General features: G+C 49.6%; 1 protein-coding gene and 1 long non-coding RNA gene across 5 annotated transcripts in view; both read right to left on the bottom strand.

Annotated features, from left to right (window-relative positions):
- PAX8 (paired box 8) overlaps positions 1-9,227 on the bottom strand; it is a 59,227-nt gene extending 50,000 nt beyond the window's left edge. For all 4 annotated transcript variants that reach the window (XM_020286235.2, XM_020286238.2, XM_012742813.3 and 1 more), the window contains exons 1-2: positions 9,137-9,227; positions 8,679-8,785 (exon numbers count right to left, since the gene is read on the bottom strand). In XM_020286235.2, coding sequence (XP_020141824.1) covers positions 8,679-8,703 — 25 coding nt within the window. In that variant the 5' untranslated portion in view covers positions 8,704-8,785; positions 9,137-9,227. The remainder of the gene's footprint in view (positions 1-8,678; positions 8,786-9,136) is intronic.
- A 1,816-nt stretch (positions 9,228-11,043) lies between these two features.
- Positions 11,044-12,763, bottom strand: LOC142869974 (uncharacterized). Its single transcript, XR_012918500.1, has 2 exons — positions 12,373-12,763; positions 11,044-12,049 (listed from the first exon to the last, which is right to left on the bottom strand). It is a non-coding gene; the product is annotated as an uncharacterized LOC142869974 (long non-coding RNA).
- Between the last annotated feature and the right edge of the window lie 4,622 nt (positions 12,764-17,385).

Below are 17,385 nucleotides of genomic sequence, written 5' to 3'. Positions count from 1 at the left end.
AGAAAAGAGAGAAGAAGGCAGAAGATTAGAGGATCTTAATTTTTTTTAAAAAAGTGTATGGTTCTGTGCCAATTAAAAAAAAGTACCTAAGACAAGTCTTCTGTGGTCTTGTCTTAGCTGCACACACAGCCTAACTACAAACCCACGTGAGCTCGTTTTTGCTCTAACACCAATTCTACTGAATCTCTAGAATGTTCTGGATTCCAATATAAAGTCCACGGGCAACTCATTCTATTAAAAGCCCAGTGCTTCCCCTGCGCCTGGGTTTTCTGGTAAAATGAAATAAGGAATCCTTTTCCAGATGGGGCTACAGTAATAGCTGATAATGGCCATGGAGGTCTTAGCCAGCACTTTCTATGTATCCCTTAATTTAATCCTAATACTTCTATGTGGTAGACCTATTATTTTGTTCACATGGAATACTAAAAGATCTCTCCTAAATTGTAAATGTAATAAAGTTTCAGCACTGGCTTTCAAGTTATGGTGAGTTTGGCAGAAAACACTAAAACAATGGGATATTTGGGAATGTGCCCTGGAGACTCTCTTGCCTGGTCACTACCATATGGAGCAGGAAAAGATGTCTGGAGCGGTTGCCCTGTGCCAGGTGAGGATACTGGTTTTACTTACATTACTTCCCAGAAGCCCTGCATCCTCATATTTTACACAGATGAAGAAATGCAAGCCCAGAGAGACAACTGACTTGCCTAAGGTCATGCAGGGAAAAAACAGCAAGGTCTAAGCCCAACACAGCCTCCAAGGCTCAGCCCCCTCCTTCTGCCAGGGGGGCCAGGGGGCTTTCCTGATAATGAGGCTGTGATGTGGCCCTAGCTTCACAGTGACTTCAAAAGTATTTCACTCTCTTGATACCTCAGTTTATCCCAGGAATAATTACTAGTTCAACTGTCTTCCTGGAGACACCGAAGAACCAAAAATGCAAGACACAGAGGGCCTTGGTGTGTGCAAACACATGATTCACATGCTGACAGCAAATTAAGCCGTTTTCCCCTTAGGTGCGTCACCAGCTCCTGGACCTTTCTGCTGTGCTGCCCTGACAGTGACAATATGTTCCAGAGGACTAATTAGCACTAACTACTCAGGTCACTCCAAGGCCACTTAGCAAAACAAGTAAAGAAGACAAACCCCATGAGCATTGTGCCTGAAGACAGAAGAAAGAAAGGAGTTAAAAAAAGGGAGGAAAATGTTTTTTTTTTCTTTCTCAATCTCTCTCTCTGCTTAAGATAAAGACAGGTTTTCATCCGAGAAATGCAACCATCCCAGGAGTTAAGCATCTACTCTCCACAAGGAAAAGAAAAAGTGAAAACAAAAAATGGGAGCCCTTTCAAGCCAACGTTACCACTTGAATCTCTGCAGAGACTCCAAAGGATCAGATGGTTGATTTGAGGCCCTGAGTGAGAGGGACCCCAAGGGAGCGGCAGAAGGAATGTGCTAACCTTGAGGAAGTGGTGCCCAGCCCCTCCTGGCTGAGCTGCCAGGGGATGGGGCACACTGTGAGGCCCTGACAGCGTGGGCGGGCCTTGCCAGGAACTCTGAAGCTATTTTCATCACATCCAAAATGGACCCAGGCAGGGAGGTTGAGTGTGGTTTGGAGATGCCATGGGAGGGAAGTAAGTTAGTTCCCTGTGTGTGGGCTTCAACCAGTTTTGATGCCTGAGGATAGCTACTTTCATCTGCTGCAGGTGGAGACTCGGCTGCCTTGGGGAATGTGCTAAGGGAAGGCCCCCTCCCTCTGCCTGTCCTAGTGGCTCATCCTCTCCTTCCTCTTCCCAGCAACTTCCAGGGAGGGATATCCGATAGGAAATGCTTCTGCTATTTCACAGATGGGAAGACTGAGACAATATGGAAAAGGGGTGTGTTTTAATTAAGCTGGAATGTTGGAGACACTGATGAAGAAAACAAGCTGATAGACTGAGGGCCCTGCCTGTCACTGCAAGCCCAGGCATTTGGTCTTCTGACCAAGGTTCCGGGTGGAGTTTCCACCAGGATTGCAGGTGTGGACCATCTGTGGCTGCAGACAGCTGGACTTTGGGTGGGCAGCAGAAAGGGGTCAGAACAGCCTCTTTGAGTATCAGTTCCCTTCTCTTCTATACAAAGGGTCCCTCGCAATCCTGCTTGGGAGAAGGGAGAGCATTACATGAGATGGTGGATACGCCTGCCGTCAGCACAACACCACACTTGGAACAGTCTTCAGGGATGACAACCACAGCTTCCATTATTGAGGGCTCACTAAGTGCCAGGGAGTACTCAGCTCTTGTGCAGTGGTTCTTTCTTTGGATGTTGAAGTAGCAACAGCAAAGCAGGAGTCTGTGGTGAGCCCCGGCCATACCTGGCATCTGGTTTTGGGACTACAGAGAGTTCGTCAGGAATAAACACAGAAAGAGCACTCAGGTATCCCTGGGAGACTCCTGAACTTCCCTGCCCTTGGTCTTAGACATGACTCAGTACAGAGATGCCAGTTTCTACCTAGACCCATTCCTGGGGAATGACTCCCAGCCAAGGTAAAGCCCAGACTCAGCAACGTGAATTTCAGGTGTAAAACAGAAATCTTCCCATGAAGCTTTCTCTGCCTGGTGGAGCATATAAGAGACATTTGCTCATCATGTCACCGTGTGGCCAAGGGAGGGGTCCAGAGAGGCTTTCAGCAACCCAAATGGGCTTATCAGCTCTAACTCTGGACCAGAGGAAATATTTGTGAACCCTCAAAGATCTACTTACAAGTGTCATGACAGTGAATAAATAAAGAAGGGTAGATGTCTCTGGCCCACCCCACCCCTTTCGAGAGACTCAGGGGCTGTGGACTGGAGGAACTGCGATTGGCCTGGGAGAGTGGAGACCGCGGATTGTTGTTCTCTGTCCTCCTTCCCCCAAAGAGAAACGTCCAGCATTCCTGTTGGAAGCAGTCATTGCAAACATTTCCTAGGCAGAATGTCTTTTAGCTCCTTCCCCAAAAGAGCCTGGGCTAACTAAAGTGTTCTAATCTGAACCTATAAAGAATCCCTCCCTGAAAAACTCTGAGCATGGGGCACATTCTCCTCTCTTACAGAGGGTGTTTTATACCCACAAGTTCCACCTCTGAAGAGAGTGAGGACCTTTGGGGGCCAATGCCTCAGCCTTTCTCCAAGTCTCAACTAAAACAAAAGCAAGAATCATCTACTGTCTCAAAGGGGAAGTTATTCCTCTGCCTGCCTGCCCCCTCCTTAAACAAAATGGTTTCTTTTTATCTTTTGGCTCCTTGTGTACTCAGAACCACAGAGCTCAAAGCTTCTCAGCTCAACGGAGAACTCAGCACCTCTTGGACTGATAAATAGAGCAGCTTTAAAATGCTTAGAACTGAAGACAGACCAACTGTGGCGAGAGAAAGTAAACACATCCATGCACCAGTCAACCCTAGCAAGCTCCTCGCTGAGATTACAAACTGCAGTTCCTGCCTGAGCTGGCAAGGATGCTGGAGTGGGCTGAGGGGACCAGAACCACAAAGCAGCTTCCTCTGCCTCAGTTAGTTGTACCCCAGAGGAGCTGGGTCCCTGGGGAGTCTTCCCAGGACCTGGTTTGGATGTTCCTAAGCAAAGCAGACTCCGCCAGCATGTCCCCCACTGCTTTCACATTTGGAAACGTACCAAGAAAAGGGGGAGCCCAGCTTCATTCTTTCTAAATCTAAAAGGGGCTCCTTTCCTTTGCCCCCAAGCTTTCTGTGAGCAGGTAAAACTTGACAGTGACAGACTTGGGATTTTTCACAAAATAGAATGTGATAATGACATAATTTCATATGAACATGTTAGGAACTTTTCCTATGGAAAATATATACTTTAAATGCCCCCCTTCCCAACTCTCTCTCTCTCTCTCTCTCAGATATACACACAAATTGTTTTTATGAGAACCAATTAATAAATGCTAATTCATTCAGGCATATCTCCACTAAATTACTGTTTCATTTAATTGCAGGGGAATTTTCCATTACTAAACTCTCCCTTGCTAATTTTTTTTTGCATTATTTATATATTTTTTTCAGTTTCACTAATAGTGAGGTTGGTATGTGATATTATCTGCTGTTTGTATGTCTTAAATTTCTTTTTCATTTAAAATGTTTCCTCATTCTTGCAGCTCCATGTAATCTGGGAGAAACATCATTAAAACCAGACAAGATTTTATACATAAATGTTTGAAAAGGGCACTGGCTGAAATTAACCTGACAGGAGTGCCTCTTGTGTGACTGTGTTTCTCCCGTCCTAGATGTGCGTGAGTGTGTGCCTGTGTGGCATCTCCCCTTTGGGTTAATGTGGGAATGTTTTCCTGTGTCAGTAAGTCACAAGTGTGTCTATAAACAGATCGTGTACATACAACTAGGGAAGAAGATCACAGGGTCTTTGATAATAAAATAAAATAAAAACAGCCCTCAAATCTCTTTGTAAGTCCCCAAAGCACAATGTGTATTTTCTTGCTTCCTTTTCATGGAATCCAAATCATGACTTTGACACCCAGACACCCAAGATCGGGACCAGCCAGCTTCTGAAGAAGACTCTGCCTCTCTTTTATGCATATAAAAGTGGGGGTATCTGGTGGTGGTTAGGGGTTGCTTAGAGGTTGTGGTAGAGATTTTGCATTAAAAAATGTACCTGGAAAGCAGGATTTCGGTTTTATTATATTGAATGGCAGAGGTTCCATGCACCTGGCTACCTTAGTTTTTGAAATAAGTGCTTTCATTTTATTCTCTCTGGACACTCTCTCCCTCTCTCTCCTCCCCCTCCCCCAATGCCGCCTTTCAGTGTCTTTCTTTTTCTCTTTATTCTTTCTTTCACTTCTTTCTCTCTCACAGTAAAATGGTTCTCGAGGATGTGAATGATTAAACTGTTTACTCCAAGGTTTAGGTATGAAAAGGCATGTCACTGTAAGTAAAGTTTCACCTTTATACCCAACTCCATCAATAATTACAAAACAAGGATAACTATTAGTAAATCTTTCTTACAATTAGCTCTTACAAAAATGATTTCATTTATTCTGAGCACACTGAGTTCTATTGATTTTACTTTTCACAAAAATTAATTACAAAGCGGAGGAAACTGCTCCAAAATGAAGGAAGCGCATAGAGGGTTTTTGAGTATATCCATGGGAAAAAGTATACCTATAAAACATGCAGCTCATTAAAATTAGAGATTTGAGGCCATAAATAGAAAGTTTTGACACATTATATTAGTAGATGCCCTCTAATTTGAACCAAAATATCTCTCAATAATTAAAATTCTATAAGATTGATTTTTATTTTGTTTTCTTCACTTCCTTTGTCCTCTTCAGCAAAATTAGGCAGAGTCTTTTTGGGTACAGACCGATAAAATTAATTAACTTTCCTTCCACCCCCCAAAAAGTCCCAAATAAATGCTTCCAATAGACATCAAAAAAAGTGTCAATTAGAAATAATTACTTCTTATCAATCAATGGAGCAATTAAAGTGACAAAGCTTGAAAAGATACTTATCTTAAAACTAATTCACAAGGTAGCTAAATTATCTCCTAATTAACTTGCATTGAGGAGGGTGGGAGGATAGACCATCTTGAAACAAAGATGAATTGAGGAAGCCCAAAAACCTCTTTATGTTTCTCAAGACTGTTTCCCCTCCCCAGAAGACCTTATTTTCAACCCAGGCAAGAAACACGGGAAGAAAACAGATTCTTCCCAAATGCATTTATTCCCCTTTCCTCCATTCTAAAACCAAGAGGAGAGAATGGGGCTTTTAGATCTCAGATCCGGGAAGTTAGAGGCATCTTCCGTCTTGGATCTCAAGTCTCATTTTACCACTTGAACCACCTATTTTTCAGCACCAAAGGAAGCGGGTCGCGACACGTTATTTCACATAACTTTTAATGACAACCTGCTTGCATTTACTAAACTCTCTTCCTCATTGATACAGTATTTTCCCACTTTAATATTTCTGTGGCATTTGTCACTTCTTGTGCATCTTTGCATATTTTTTAGAACATGTTTTTGCGTTAGAGGATTTTGTTCCCTGATACAACAAAAAATCCCAGCGGATTCTACCGAACGTTTGGCCCGTCGCTGACCTGCGGACATCAAAATAATTCGCTCTCAACACTCTTTCAGAATGAAGCTGTAGAAAAATAGTAAGATGTGTTTGCAAAGCAAGATCGGCCAAGGGTGAGCGAGGATGAGCCGCGCCGGAGGCGGCGCAGGAAACTTTTGCGGAGCGACTGGGTTATAGCAAAGGGTGCGCTCTCCCTCCGCCTCGCTCCCGCGAAAAGCCGCGCGGCTGCCCGCGCCCCATTCTGCTCCAGAGGAAAACTTAAATGGGAGCTCCCCAGGCACAGCCAAACTCAGAAATGGAAGTGCCTGGGGAAAAGAGGAAAACTGCTAAAAGCTGAGAGAGAAAGAGAGAATGGGTTTATAAGAAAACAAACACACAAACAAAATAACTAGAGGGGTCAGCTTAGCTGTAAATATAGCCAACAGTGCCAAGTGAACTGCGCAGATAGACAGAGGGTCTCCTGCTCAGGTTTGCCAAGAAATGGTTCAGAAAAGAAACAGGGAATGGCCTTGAACCGTCTGTGCTGTGTTATAGGCAATTTTCGTCTGTATTATTAGCATTTAAATTAAACTAAAGAAGAAAGTCGTGTCCTCCTTCCCAGCTTTATTTCTTTCTTTGTTTTGGGACGGGGGTAGAAGCAGCCCGACTGCCTCCCCCAGACAAAAAAGTAAATAAATAAGTAAATAAATAAATTACCTGGCAGGGCCAGGGCATACGGCTCCCTCCCCTAACCCAAGGGCGATTTGCATCTGAGCTCATGGGAAAGCGCGGTGTCTCATCATCTGGGACTGATACTTATTAAAACTAAAGAAAAAAATAAATTATGCCTTTTAAATGTTTCCCTTTTTATTCCCATTTATTATAATGAGTGCTTCTAGAATAAAAATAAGTAGCCAGGGAGAAAAAACAAGCCAACCCGAGGGACTGCGACGCGGTCTTATGTCTTGGGCAGCGTCCGAGGGGAAGAGTCTGGCCCAGCCCCGTGAATTCCAGGTCCGAGAGCATCCACTCCTCCTGCCACCACCCGAAAGGTCAGGGGAAGGTCAGGGGGAAAAGACTGAACCTCGGGGCTGAGCAGAAGTGTCCCGGACCAGCCTGGCATGGGATCCGGCACCCGGCACCCGGCACCCGGCACCCGGCACCGGGCACTGCACAGGCCTCACGAACGCTCCTGGACCCGAGGCGGGGTGACGTCCGGTATTGTATCTCGGTGTAGCTAAAAACTAAAGGGTTAAAACCTGGTCCTGATCCTAGAAAGTGGCCCACGAGCGAGTGCTCGGGTGCGGAGCGGAAAGGGGTGCCAGTCAGCTCTGCTCTGTCCCGGGCTCGCCAATCACGCCGCTCTGGGTAGGAGCCGCTAGGTCTCTACCCCAGGCCCCGAAGCAACCCGGAGCCCGCTGAGGGCGGCGGGACAGCTCGGCACGGCTCTCGAGGGGTCTGGGGGGGCAGGAAGGGATCGTACTGCTGACTGGGTCTGCGACTGCAGCGCGAAGACGGGTAAAACCTTCTGGCGCCCCAGGGGTTTCCCCTTCTAGTGGAGCCTCGGCCCTGGGACCGGAGACTGCGCCACACAGCCCGACCCCGTGGCGCACTCAGCTAAATAGAGATCTCAGATCCCGGCGCCGCGCCCGATCCGACCCTCTTTATTATAATAAATGTCCCGTTTGCCGAGCGGGACTTCATATTCGCCGAGAATTCATCTGAAATATTGATTTCCTCTCACTTCGCCGGCCCAAATCGATAGCGATGCGCCCTGGCCCCATAAATTGTCTTCCCCGCAGCCGGCTAAGGCTCCATCCATCACCGCCAGCCGACCGCGCCTCCGCCCGCTGTCCGCACTCTCTTCGCGCCAGGGCGGCTGTGCCCACCGGCCGCGACCGTGGGGCTCCTTCTCCGCAAAGACCTCTCCTGGCCCTGGCCAGTAGCGAGGAGAGCAGGCGCCGCGGCCTGGGAGCTCGAGCGCTTTTGAAGGCCCTGGGCCGGGCCCGGTGGGGAGTGGGGTTCGGCTCCGCGGGCAGTTCGGTCCTTACCAGGGAGATGCCCCGCTCGCTCGCGGTTCCCCGCCTGTCCCGTGCCGGGCAAGGAAGAGTCCGAGGGTCTGAGTGCGCTCCGGGCTCCCAGGCCCCTGACCACCAGCTCCTTTCCCGTTGGCTTGAGAGATGCGGGGAGCTCACAGTCCCGCCAGGAGAGTCACTGGCAAGGAGTGCGCGCACCCGAGGACCAGGGCTGGGAGGTCGGGGGCAGGGGAGCTACAAGTCCAGCACCGGTGCGGCCCAGGGACTGAGAGCGCGAAGGATGTCCACCCTAATGGCCCATGCAAGACTGCACGTGAGGCGCGGACACCCCCTATATGTAACTCCACAGGGACCCCCTCACTGCTCCATGTGGTCCGCAGAAACCAAGGCCTGGGGAGGGCGGCTCAGCCGGCCAAGGGGACCCTAATGCTGGAAAACAGCGCAGGAGCTCCAGCGGAGAGCCAGGCCCAAGGCGCCCCCAGCTGCGCCCCCACGCAGGTGGATCCCGCGAGCCCCGCGCGTTCACTCCCAGCCCCACCGGCCGGGGCGCACGCACAGACGCACGGCGGCGCGGGGGCTAGGGGTCCTGGCCGCGCCGGCCGCGTTCTTACCGGATCTGATGGAGTTGTGAGGCATCGCTGGGAGTCACTCGCAGCCCGCCGAGGGCTCAGGGCTTACTGATGCAGGTCCTGGCCGCGCCCGCCGCCACGCCGCTGCCCTGCGCAGACCCAGAGAAGGGGCATAAGATTCGATGCCCGCAACCTTAGACCCCCTTCCCAGGGCCCATCCCTTAGACTTTCATTGCCAGGCAGGAGTCGGAGAATTTTTAGGGGAAGTGGGGCCAACCTCAGCTTGGCCTAGCCATCATCACGCCTGCCCAGAGGATCCGAGATTGAAGGTGCGCTGAGGAAGCTCCAAACTCCAGCTCAGATGCCCTCTCTCTCCGCTGCCCCAGCATTATCCCGTTTAGCTTGGGAGGGAAAAGGCTGCCAGGCTTCCTGGGACCCTGTCCTTTCTCGAAACCCCCATCTCTGCCAACCACTTTCCTGCTAACCCCTGGGCGACATACCTGGCTGGCCGGCCGCAGGCCTTCACTGCCTGGGTCCGCCCGTGAGAGTACCCTGGGCCCCGCGTCTTTCCTTGTCCGAAGTTAGTTCCCATCCACCCGGCATCGCTGACTGGTTTTATCCCGCCGAGGCCCTGGGAGATGGGTCTGGCGAGGCTTGAAGGCCGCCGATTGGCTGGCTGGGTGCAGGGGGGTGCGGGAAGGGGAGGATTTTGCAAGGGGGACATGGCTGAGTGGACTCAGGAGTTAGAAACATTCGCTGGAGCTTCTGTTTCCAGCGGAGGGAATAGAGGAAGGCAGCTGAGCCCCAACTCAGCAGGCCCGGATATATTCAAGGAGTGGGAGGTGGAGGCCTCAGGACCTGAGGATGAAGCTTTGTGGGTCCTCCTGGGGTCACTGACCACCAGAAGCCAGAGACATGTCTCTCTAGATCACCCTGTGTGCCCCCCTCACCTCTGGTCTGCTCACCAGGATGCGGCCTTTTCTTTTCTAGGAGGGAACTTTTGTTTATGCCTGGTTCTTAAGGTAGAGCCTGCTCACAGAACTGCAGACAAGATTGTCCCACCTTCTCCCCACGGGCGAGACCTCTTCCAGAGCAGAACCCTGATCAGCCCCTGAAACTGGTCCCCTCTGTTCCACACCCACCAGATCCGCACCCTCACTGTATTGGGTTAATAAAGTGGTCACACAACCCATGCCGCTGGGACTCCTCTCTCCTCCCTAACACACACACAGCCACCTGCCCTCTTTCTTGCTCCTTGAGGATTTTGAACTTGGGAGAAGAGTTCAGGGGAAGGGCAGTTAGGTCCTAGATTTCACCTCCACGTTAAGGGCTTTAAAAAGGGACGAGACTGAGCTGGCCTCCGGCCTGGTCTGCAGCACCAACAGCCTCGGCAATGTGGGGGCCTGGGTGTGGATAAGAAGGGGAGCGAACGAGAGGCCTAGTGATGGCCAACGCTGCCCCATCCTTCCTTATGGCGCTTCTTTCTGCCAGGGAACTGGGGTACAGGGAAGACTGTGGGTGGGCGTGTGCGAGCAAATGTCCTGGAGCATCTGCAGGCACGTGGGACAACGCCTGGGTGCTCCCCCAGTCTCTGGCCAGACTCGATCTCTTCTCCACTCAGGATCACAGCCGAGAGGACAGCCGGCTCCCTCCAGGGGCTGCTCTGGGACACAGAGGCTAAGCAAGGTTCTAGAGGGAGAGGGGGCAAGCCAGGGATTTGTGAAAACACACAGTTTTGCTTACTTAAAGAAAAAGTTTTATCTTTCACGTTAATCCATTACCTCCTTCCACCCAGTCTTTCTCATCTCTGAGTTTAAGAAAAATGAATCATTTTGTGAAAAGGAAGAGAAAAGAATGCCTGTGTCCCTAAATGGATCCTCCACATTTGCAAAGGACTCTAAACAAAAACAGTCAGTGTTTTATTGTTTTAAACATTTCTCCAAAATTGTTATTTCAAATTGCTCTGTGGTTTCCAAAGGTCCAGATCCTCAACTTCTCCGGTCAGACACCACTGGAGAAAGGAGATCGAAGGGTGTCAGGGTGGAAATGCATCTTGGCATAGGTCCTACTGACCCCACGGGCCAGTGTGCCACCCTGGCCCATCGCCTGCTGCTGCAGGGGAGCCTTGGAGTGTGGAGGCCACAACGGAGACTCTCCTCATTCACCCAGGCTCCCCTCCCACCAGAGAGGCAGCAGCGCTCCTGCGTGAGTCCCACAAGCCCCCATCCAAACAGTGCTGGAAACTGCAGAGGTTCTCCCCAAACCAAGGATCTGATAGGTACCAATATCTGAACTCCTGCATCCATTCTTGCCACTGTGCTTTTACTTCCCAACAAAACAAAGCTCCCTTCCCCCTCCCCTTTTTGGGTGAAACTTCTCAGAGGACAAAAACAGCAAGTCGTCAAAATATACCTGTCCCATTTATGAACTCATTTGAGAAAATTCATTTCAATATGAAAACTCAACATGCAACTGTTCAGGGTTACTACTCAAGGAAAAACACACCCACACCCTTGAGAACACCCCTTCTCCAGACTGCAGGTGACATAGCAGATGACCAGGAGGAGACTCAGCAGAAATCTTCTAGAACCAACAAGCAGTAAGAACCCAGGGAGCCCCCGGCTGCAGAGATAAACGTGGGCCTCCTGGACTGATCCTGCTTTCTTATGACAATCAGAAATCAGGCCTGGGTTGTTGATACTTCCTAATTCTCTGAGAACAAGGCCAAAGAAATGTCATTAACCAGTACCTTAACTCCATCTCTTTGGCATCAGTTTCTTCCTCTTCAAAATGAAGAGTTTGAGGTACATACATTTGTTAAAAATGCCTTCTTTCACAGTTTTTCTTCAAATTTAAAAAAAATCTGTGATCCTTTTAGTTAAACATTAAAGTCACAAGCCTTCCTTTGATGTTGGAAATTTCAAAATAAATTTGCATCATGACTAAGAGACTTTCAGCTCCATGGGAAATTTAGAACTCACTTTTTAAAACCAACACCTCCTTCTCTACCTCTTTTTCTCTGACTTGACGCCCCTAAGATTTTCATGCCAAGATTAGTCAACTGGCTGTTATGATTTTTTAACTCAGTGTTTTTTTTTAGGAAATTTAATTCAATTGCCAGTATTAAAATATGTGAGTAGAGAAGAGGGAGTAACTCTATCTTGCCTTTAAAAATGTGAAATCTCTGGCCCCAGATCTGAGTGTTTCTTTGTGGAAATGAATATTCTTTTCAGGTTGAACATTCCAATAATCCTAGGTAATTGTCTAACTATAGTAAAGTTTTGAGATTGCATAATATTCTGTGACATTAAAAATTCTATGCTGGTCTTTTGAGCCTTCAGAAGATGGTCTTTCCTTCCAGGTTCAGCTGAAGTCCACTGGGCTGGTGGCAGCGTGAACTGTCCTGGTTTGCCCTGGAAGTGAGATTTTCAGTGTTAAACTGGGACTGCGCTTGGCACACCAGGATGAGTTGGTCATCCTAGCTGAATAGAACTGGGGAGGAGGATGGTTTGGAGTCTTTTATAAAGCAGTTCAGTTTCAACTGCCTCTGAGGTGGATGTCTGATTGCACAGGTGGAATCCGACCACCTGCCTGCTCTGGTGGCTGGGCCCCTTGAACTCCTGCGTGGGCTGTGGGCCTCTTCCCCTCACTCCCATGTGGCCTAGTTCTCTGTGCAGACTGCCCAGGGGCCAACCTTGGGGGACAACCCCTGCCCCCGACAACCCTCCCTGCTTACCTGCCAGGCCACCTTCCCCTACATGATGAACCACTCTTGGGACTGAAGTGCAGTGTCCTTAAGAAAACAACAGCTTTCTCCTCTGCGTCAGAAGATGGGTGCTCCAGCCCTATCTGTGTGGAATGATGGGATCATTTTTTCTCTCTGAACCTCAGTTTCCTCTTTAGTAGGACTTGGGTGCAGGTGGGGGGCGGGGAGGCTAAGACCCACCTCATAGCTTTGTTGTGAGGATGAATAGAATTATGAATGTGAAAGCCCTTTGAAAACTACAGCTCTGTACAAAAGTTAATTATTATTAGACAACAAAGGCAGGGGCAATAATACGTCCAAGAAGGACAGCGTTAAAATGCTTCTAAAATTTTGCCGTGGAAGCCGGCTCCTTTAATCCCTTTCCCCAAACAGGGTGAGCTTTGCAAATAGCTGCGTGAGCTTGGAGAGAGGGCTGAGTGCCTGTGGGCGCAGGGGCAGGTGCGGGGTGGGGCGGTGCTCAGGTGTCTGTGACCCAGAAACAGGGGAGAGCCTGTGGCAGGAGTCCAGTGCCAAGGGCAGATCTTCCAGTGCCACCTCACCATTTGGCAGTGGGCAGAAGGGGTCGGGCTCCAGCAGTTTTCACACCATCCTCTCCCCTCACACACTTGCCCAGTCCTGCCACAGCCACACAGGATTTCTACCTTGTTCCCAACTCAGGAAATGGCCGACAGCCTGCCCTGGGGCCTCCTGGTGGCTGCTCCTGAGAATCAATCATTAATTACTCCAAGTCCCCCACCCCCCAGGCTCTCAAAACACAGAAATAGAAATACAGGTCCTGGCAGGTGAGAGGAAAAGGGCCACTGGCTGTGGAAGGCAGTTTGGAAAAAGCCACCCGTGGCATTTGTCCAATTGCTTTGAGTTGGAGATGTGGCACAGGCACTTGTCTCTTGGGGTCTTTGCCCACCCTGAGGCCTCTTGGTGGCAGCCACCTGGGCTGCTGGGGAGAGACCCCGGTGCTTCTGGATGGGTAGGAAGAAACCTCATTGGGGAAGCAGAAAGGAAGGTGACAGGCAGAGAGGAAAGGAAGGATGTATACAAAGGATAACACAGCTCGGTAATAATAGTTTTTAAAAAGTTACACAAAATGAGCTAGGCCCTATTGGCAACCCATTTTGCAGATGAGAAAACTGAGTCCCAGGGTAGGTAAGTAACATGAGCAAGGGCCCCTAGCTGTAGGTGGCCAATGTGGTGGCCAAATAAGCACTAGTGACCCAGGCCTTGCCTTAAGTGTTGGAAATTCTGCTTACTCTGGTCTAGTTCCTCCTACTACCCAGTGTCTACTATCCCATGAAGAAAGAAGGTTCTGGAACCCAGGGTGTGGCCAGGGTGAGGCCAGGCCCCCGTGGCTGGAAAACTTTCCTGCCACAGGAGAGGGGAGCAGTTCACTGGGTGGGAGTGCCCTCCCCTCAGCCAGGCACCTGCAGTCCAGCCCAGAGCAGCAGGAGTCAGGACACAGGAATCCTCTCCGGCCAGCACCAGGGCACTGCTGTGGGCTGCCTTCCTGACAGCTTGGGGAGGCGCCAAGGAAAAAACCCAGACCCAGGGATTTTCGTGAGGCTCAGGCTGGCTTTGTTCTCTGTGGCCTTGGAATGCCAGAGGTTCCTGCTGTTGGCACAAACCACAGAACAGGGCCAACTCCTCCCCAACTCCTGGCAGTGCCCAGGATCCTGATAAAAGGACCAGGGCCCCTGGTAGTTGGGGTGGGACAAGGGGTACGGGGACGAGGTTGAGGGATAGAGAAGATTCAAGAGATCTAACCTGCCTTTTGTCCCCAGCCTTCTCTGCTCTGCCACATTCCAGGCAGAGCAATCTCAGGGGATTTGCCCACTCCTTTGCAGGCCTGGGCTCACTTCAAGACTGCCTCCTGCCAGTGAGACCCTGCACTACGCTTCAGACCACACAGCCCCTGCCTTCCTTGTGTTTGGAGGATCAGCCCTGAGGGTTCAGGGCTCCAGTCCCCCATTTTTCCCTCTATGCTGCAGTGGCCATCCTTGCCACTCTGGGCCCCCATATCAGGGTGGGCATACCATTACCCCAAGGGAGTGCTAGGCATGGCATTTCCTTCTAATAACAAGAGCTGCCACTACCATTATTTGCTAAGTATAACTAAGCTCCGGGAACCGTGGTGCACCTTATGTATAGCTCCATCTATTTTTCACAACACCCGGCAAGCCTCAAGTTTTGAGCAACTGGGCCACAGGGGTAGCTTTGGGTCACCCAGTTGCTGAGCAGTAGGATCAGAATCTGAACTCAGGCCCATCTATACCCGAAGCAGCATTCTGTCCACTACCCTGTGGGGTCTCTCCAGGGCATGGACAACCTCCATAACTCCAAGAAGGCTATTGGAATAATCTAGAAAATAAACTAAAAAAGAGTCTCTGTCAGTTGCAGGGCCCACCAGTGGCCTGTGAGGAGGAGGCTTGACCCCTAGTAACAAGACTTACACCGCCCAGGCCCTCAGAGAGGCTGGGCGCAAGAAAGAATGAAAAGAAAACGAAGAGCTCTGGGCGGGGCGAGTCTCACTGTGCCCCAGCTGAGCTCGGGCTGCACCTGCAAAGCTCAGACACAGCACACACCCTTGGCAAACGTGAGTGAGCCATCCACTTGCACATTGTCTAAACACTGTTTTAAAACTCTTTCCATTCTTAGGCATGCTATCTTCATGTCAGGTAGCATTTCCTTTTATTTGCCCTGAAACACCTCTCCTTTGAGCCTCATGGAGTGTGCTGTGGCCTTGGTGATTTCTGTTCACTTTCTTCCACATTCCCTGTCGCTTTGTAGATTTTGATCCCGTCTGCTCTGAGATTTCATTTTTCCAAGTAGAATCCCTTGGCAGAGTGGAAAGAGTCTAGAGTTCTGGGAGAAGGTTTTTTTCCATGTGGATCCTGGTATTTGTTCTTCCATAGTGCAGGGGTGGCATAGGAGTCACACTGCTGGGCTGGGAAGCTGGTGGCCAAAGCTAGAATCTCTGGCATAGTCTTTTTTTTTTTTTTTTTTTTTTTTTTTTGAGACAGAGTCTCACTTTGTTGCCCAGGCTAGAGTGCTCTGGCATCAGCCTAGCTCACAGCAACCTCAAACTCCTGGGGTCAAGCAATCCTCCCGCCTCAGCCTCCTGAGTAGCTGGGACTACAGGCATGCGCCACCATGCCCTGCTAATTTTTTCTACATATTTTAAATTGTCCAGCTAATTTCTTTCTATTTTTAGTAGAGAAGGGGTCTCGCTCTTGCTCAGTCTGGTTTCGAACTCCTGACCTTAAGCGGTCCACCCGCCTTGGTCTCTTAGAGTGCTAGGATTACAGGCGTGAGCCACCATGCTGGCTCTGGCATATTCTTGTACTGGTTGTGTGACCTTGTGCCGATGGCCTAACTTCTCTGAGCCGGAGTTTCTAAGTTTGAAGAGTGAGACTAATACTGGTACTTCTCTTGCATGGTATTGTGATGTTTAGGTCAAAGTGCTTGGAGCACAGTAAGTGCTCAGTAGTGACTAAGAGTGAAACTAGCCACGATAAAAATAAAAATGACAGAGGAATGCTGCTCACAGATCTTGGTGTGACGTCACTGTCATTATTGCTTGGGACACTTGGAGACACTGAAAAGTCCCAAAGGTGGCAATGGGATGAGGGGGCTAGGGAGAGGAATGACCAAGGACGAGGTCTCCCGGGCGTGTGTGAGCTGTGTGCTCTCTGTCCAGCCCAGATCTCTGAGTATGCACTCGCTGGGGCCCAGGCCTCTGCACTCTGGGGCGCCAAGACTACAAGCATAGACTGCAGCCTACTCCATCACCTCAATGGGCTGCCAAGTTTTACACCCTGGGAACTCTCCTCCCAGAGAGCGTTCCGTGCCACCAGGGACCAGAGTCTTCAGAGAGGGGAGTGCAGAGTATAAGACACCATTCCTGGGGCTTCCAGAGCCATGCCTCCCGGGCTCGCTTTCTCCCTGGACCATGTCTGACCAAGCTGAATTCATCTCGATTACTGAGAAGCCAGCATCCTCTCTGGTTTCCTTTCTCTTTTTAGTTTTTAGTGTATACACATAATATTAATATATCATAAATAATTCGAACACAAATGATTAATGTAGCCCTTCTTCCAGCCCTTAGCCCGAGGTAACCCTGTTATCTATTTGATATTTATCCTTCTAGATTTTTTTCTGTTTATACTCATGTGTCTGTTACCATAGAAATTATGACCTTTGTTTTGGGGTTTGTGTGTTCAGCATAAATGTGGCATTCTGTATGTAAGTCTTGCTCTGCAAGCTACTTTTGTTCACTCGGCTATGTCTCAACCATCTTTCCAGCTCAGAACAATGGCTTTACCCAGTTCTTCTGAACTGCTCCATTATAGTCCAAAGTGTGGATGTGATGGAGTCTAACCATTCCCCTTCCAAGGGTTATTTTTGTCTCTCAGTTTTCTTCTTATCAAAATTATTCTGCGATGAGCTCTTTGTGTGAATATCTTTCTGGAGAAGTGGGATTGTGGGAGCCCAGGTTGGGCACCTTTAGAACAGCGTGGACCAAATAGCTTCCCACAAGCCTAGGCTTTCTCTTTTTATTGCTCTTGGTTGTCTCTTTAAAGCAGGGAGGTAGGCAGGCAGGGCAGAGTAAGAAGGGGGTACCTGGAGAGGTTCCTTTATCCAGTGCCATTGCCCTCTTCCAGGCAGTGCCCAAGGGGTGTGGAAGTTCGGGGTGGGCGTCCAGACTGGGAAATGCCCTTGATCCCGAGAGCATCCCCAACTGCCCACAAGTGACCAGAGAATAAAGCAAGGGTACATCTCAGCCCCCTAGGATCCTAAGGCCACCTTCACAGGTGACTGAGTCCAGTCTGTGGTCTCTCCTTCAGGATTCAAGAGAACTGGGCCCCCATGCTCAGGACTCGGTCTCTCCACTCCAGAGCCTGAGGAGTTGTGGGTTATGGAAAGAGCCCTGGATGCAAACGTCAGAGAGACCTGGGCTTGTGGTCACCAGCCCTGTTCTGAGCTGTGTGA

This window comes from Microcebus murinus, chromosome 3 (genome assembly GCF_040939455.1).
Source record: "Microcebus murinus isolate Inina chromosome 3, M.murinus_Inina_mat1.0, whole genome shotgun sequence".
Lineage (NCBI taxonomy): Eukaryota > Metazoa > Chordata > Mammalia > Primates > Cheirogaleidae > Microcebus > Microcebus murinus.
This window is presented reverse-complemented; position numbering and strand designations above follow the sequence as displayed.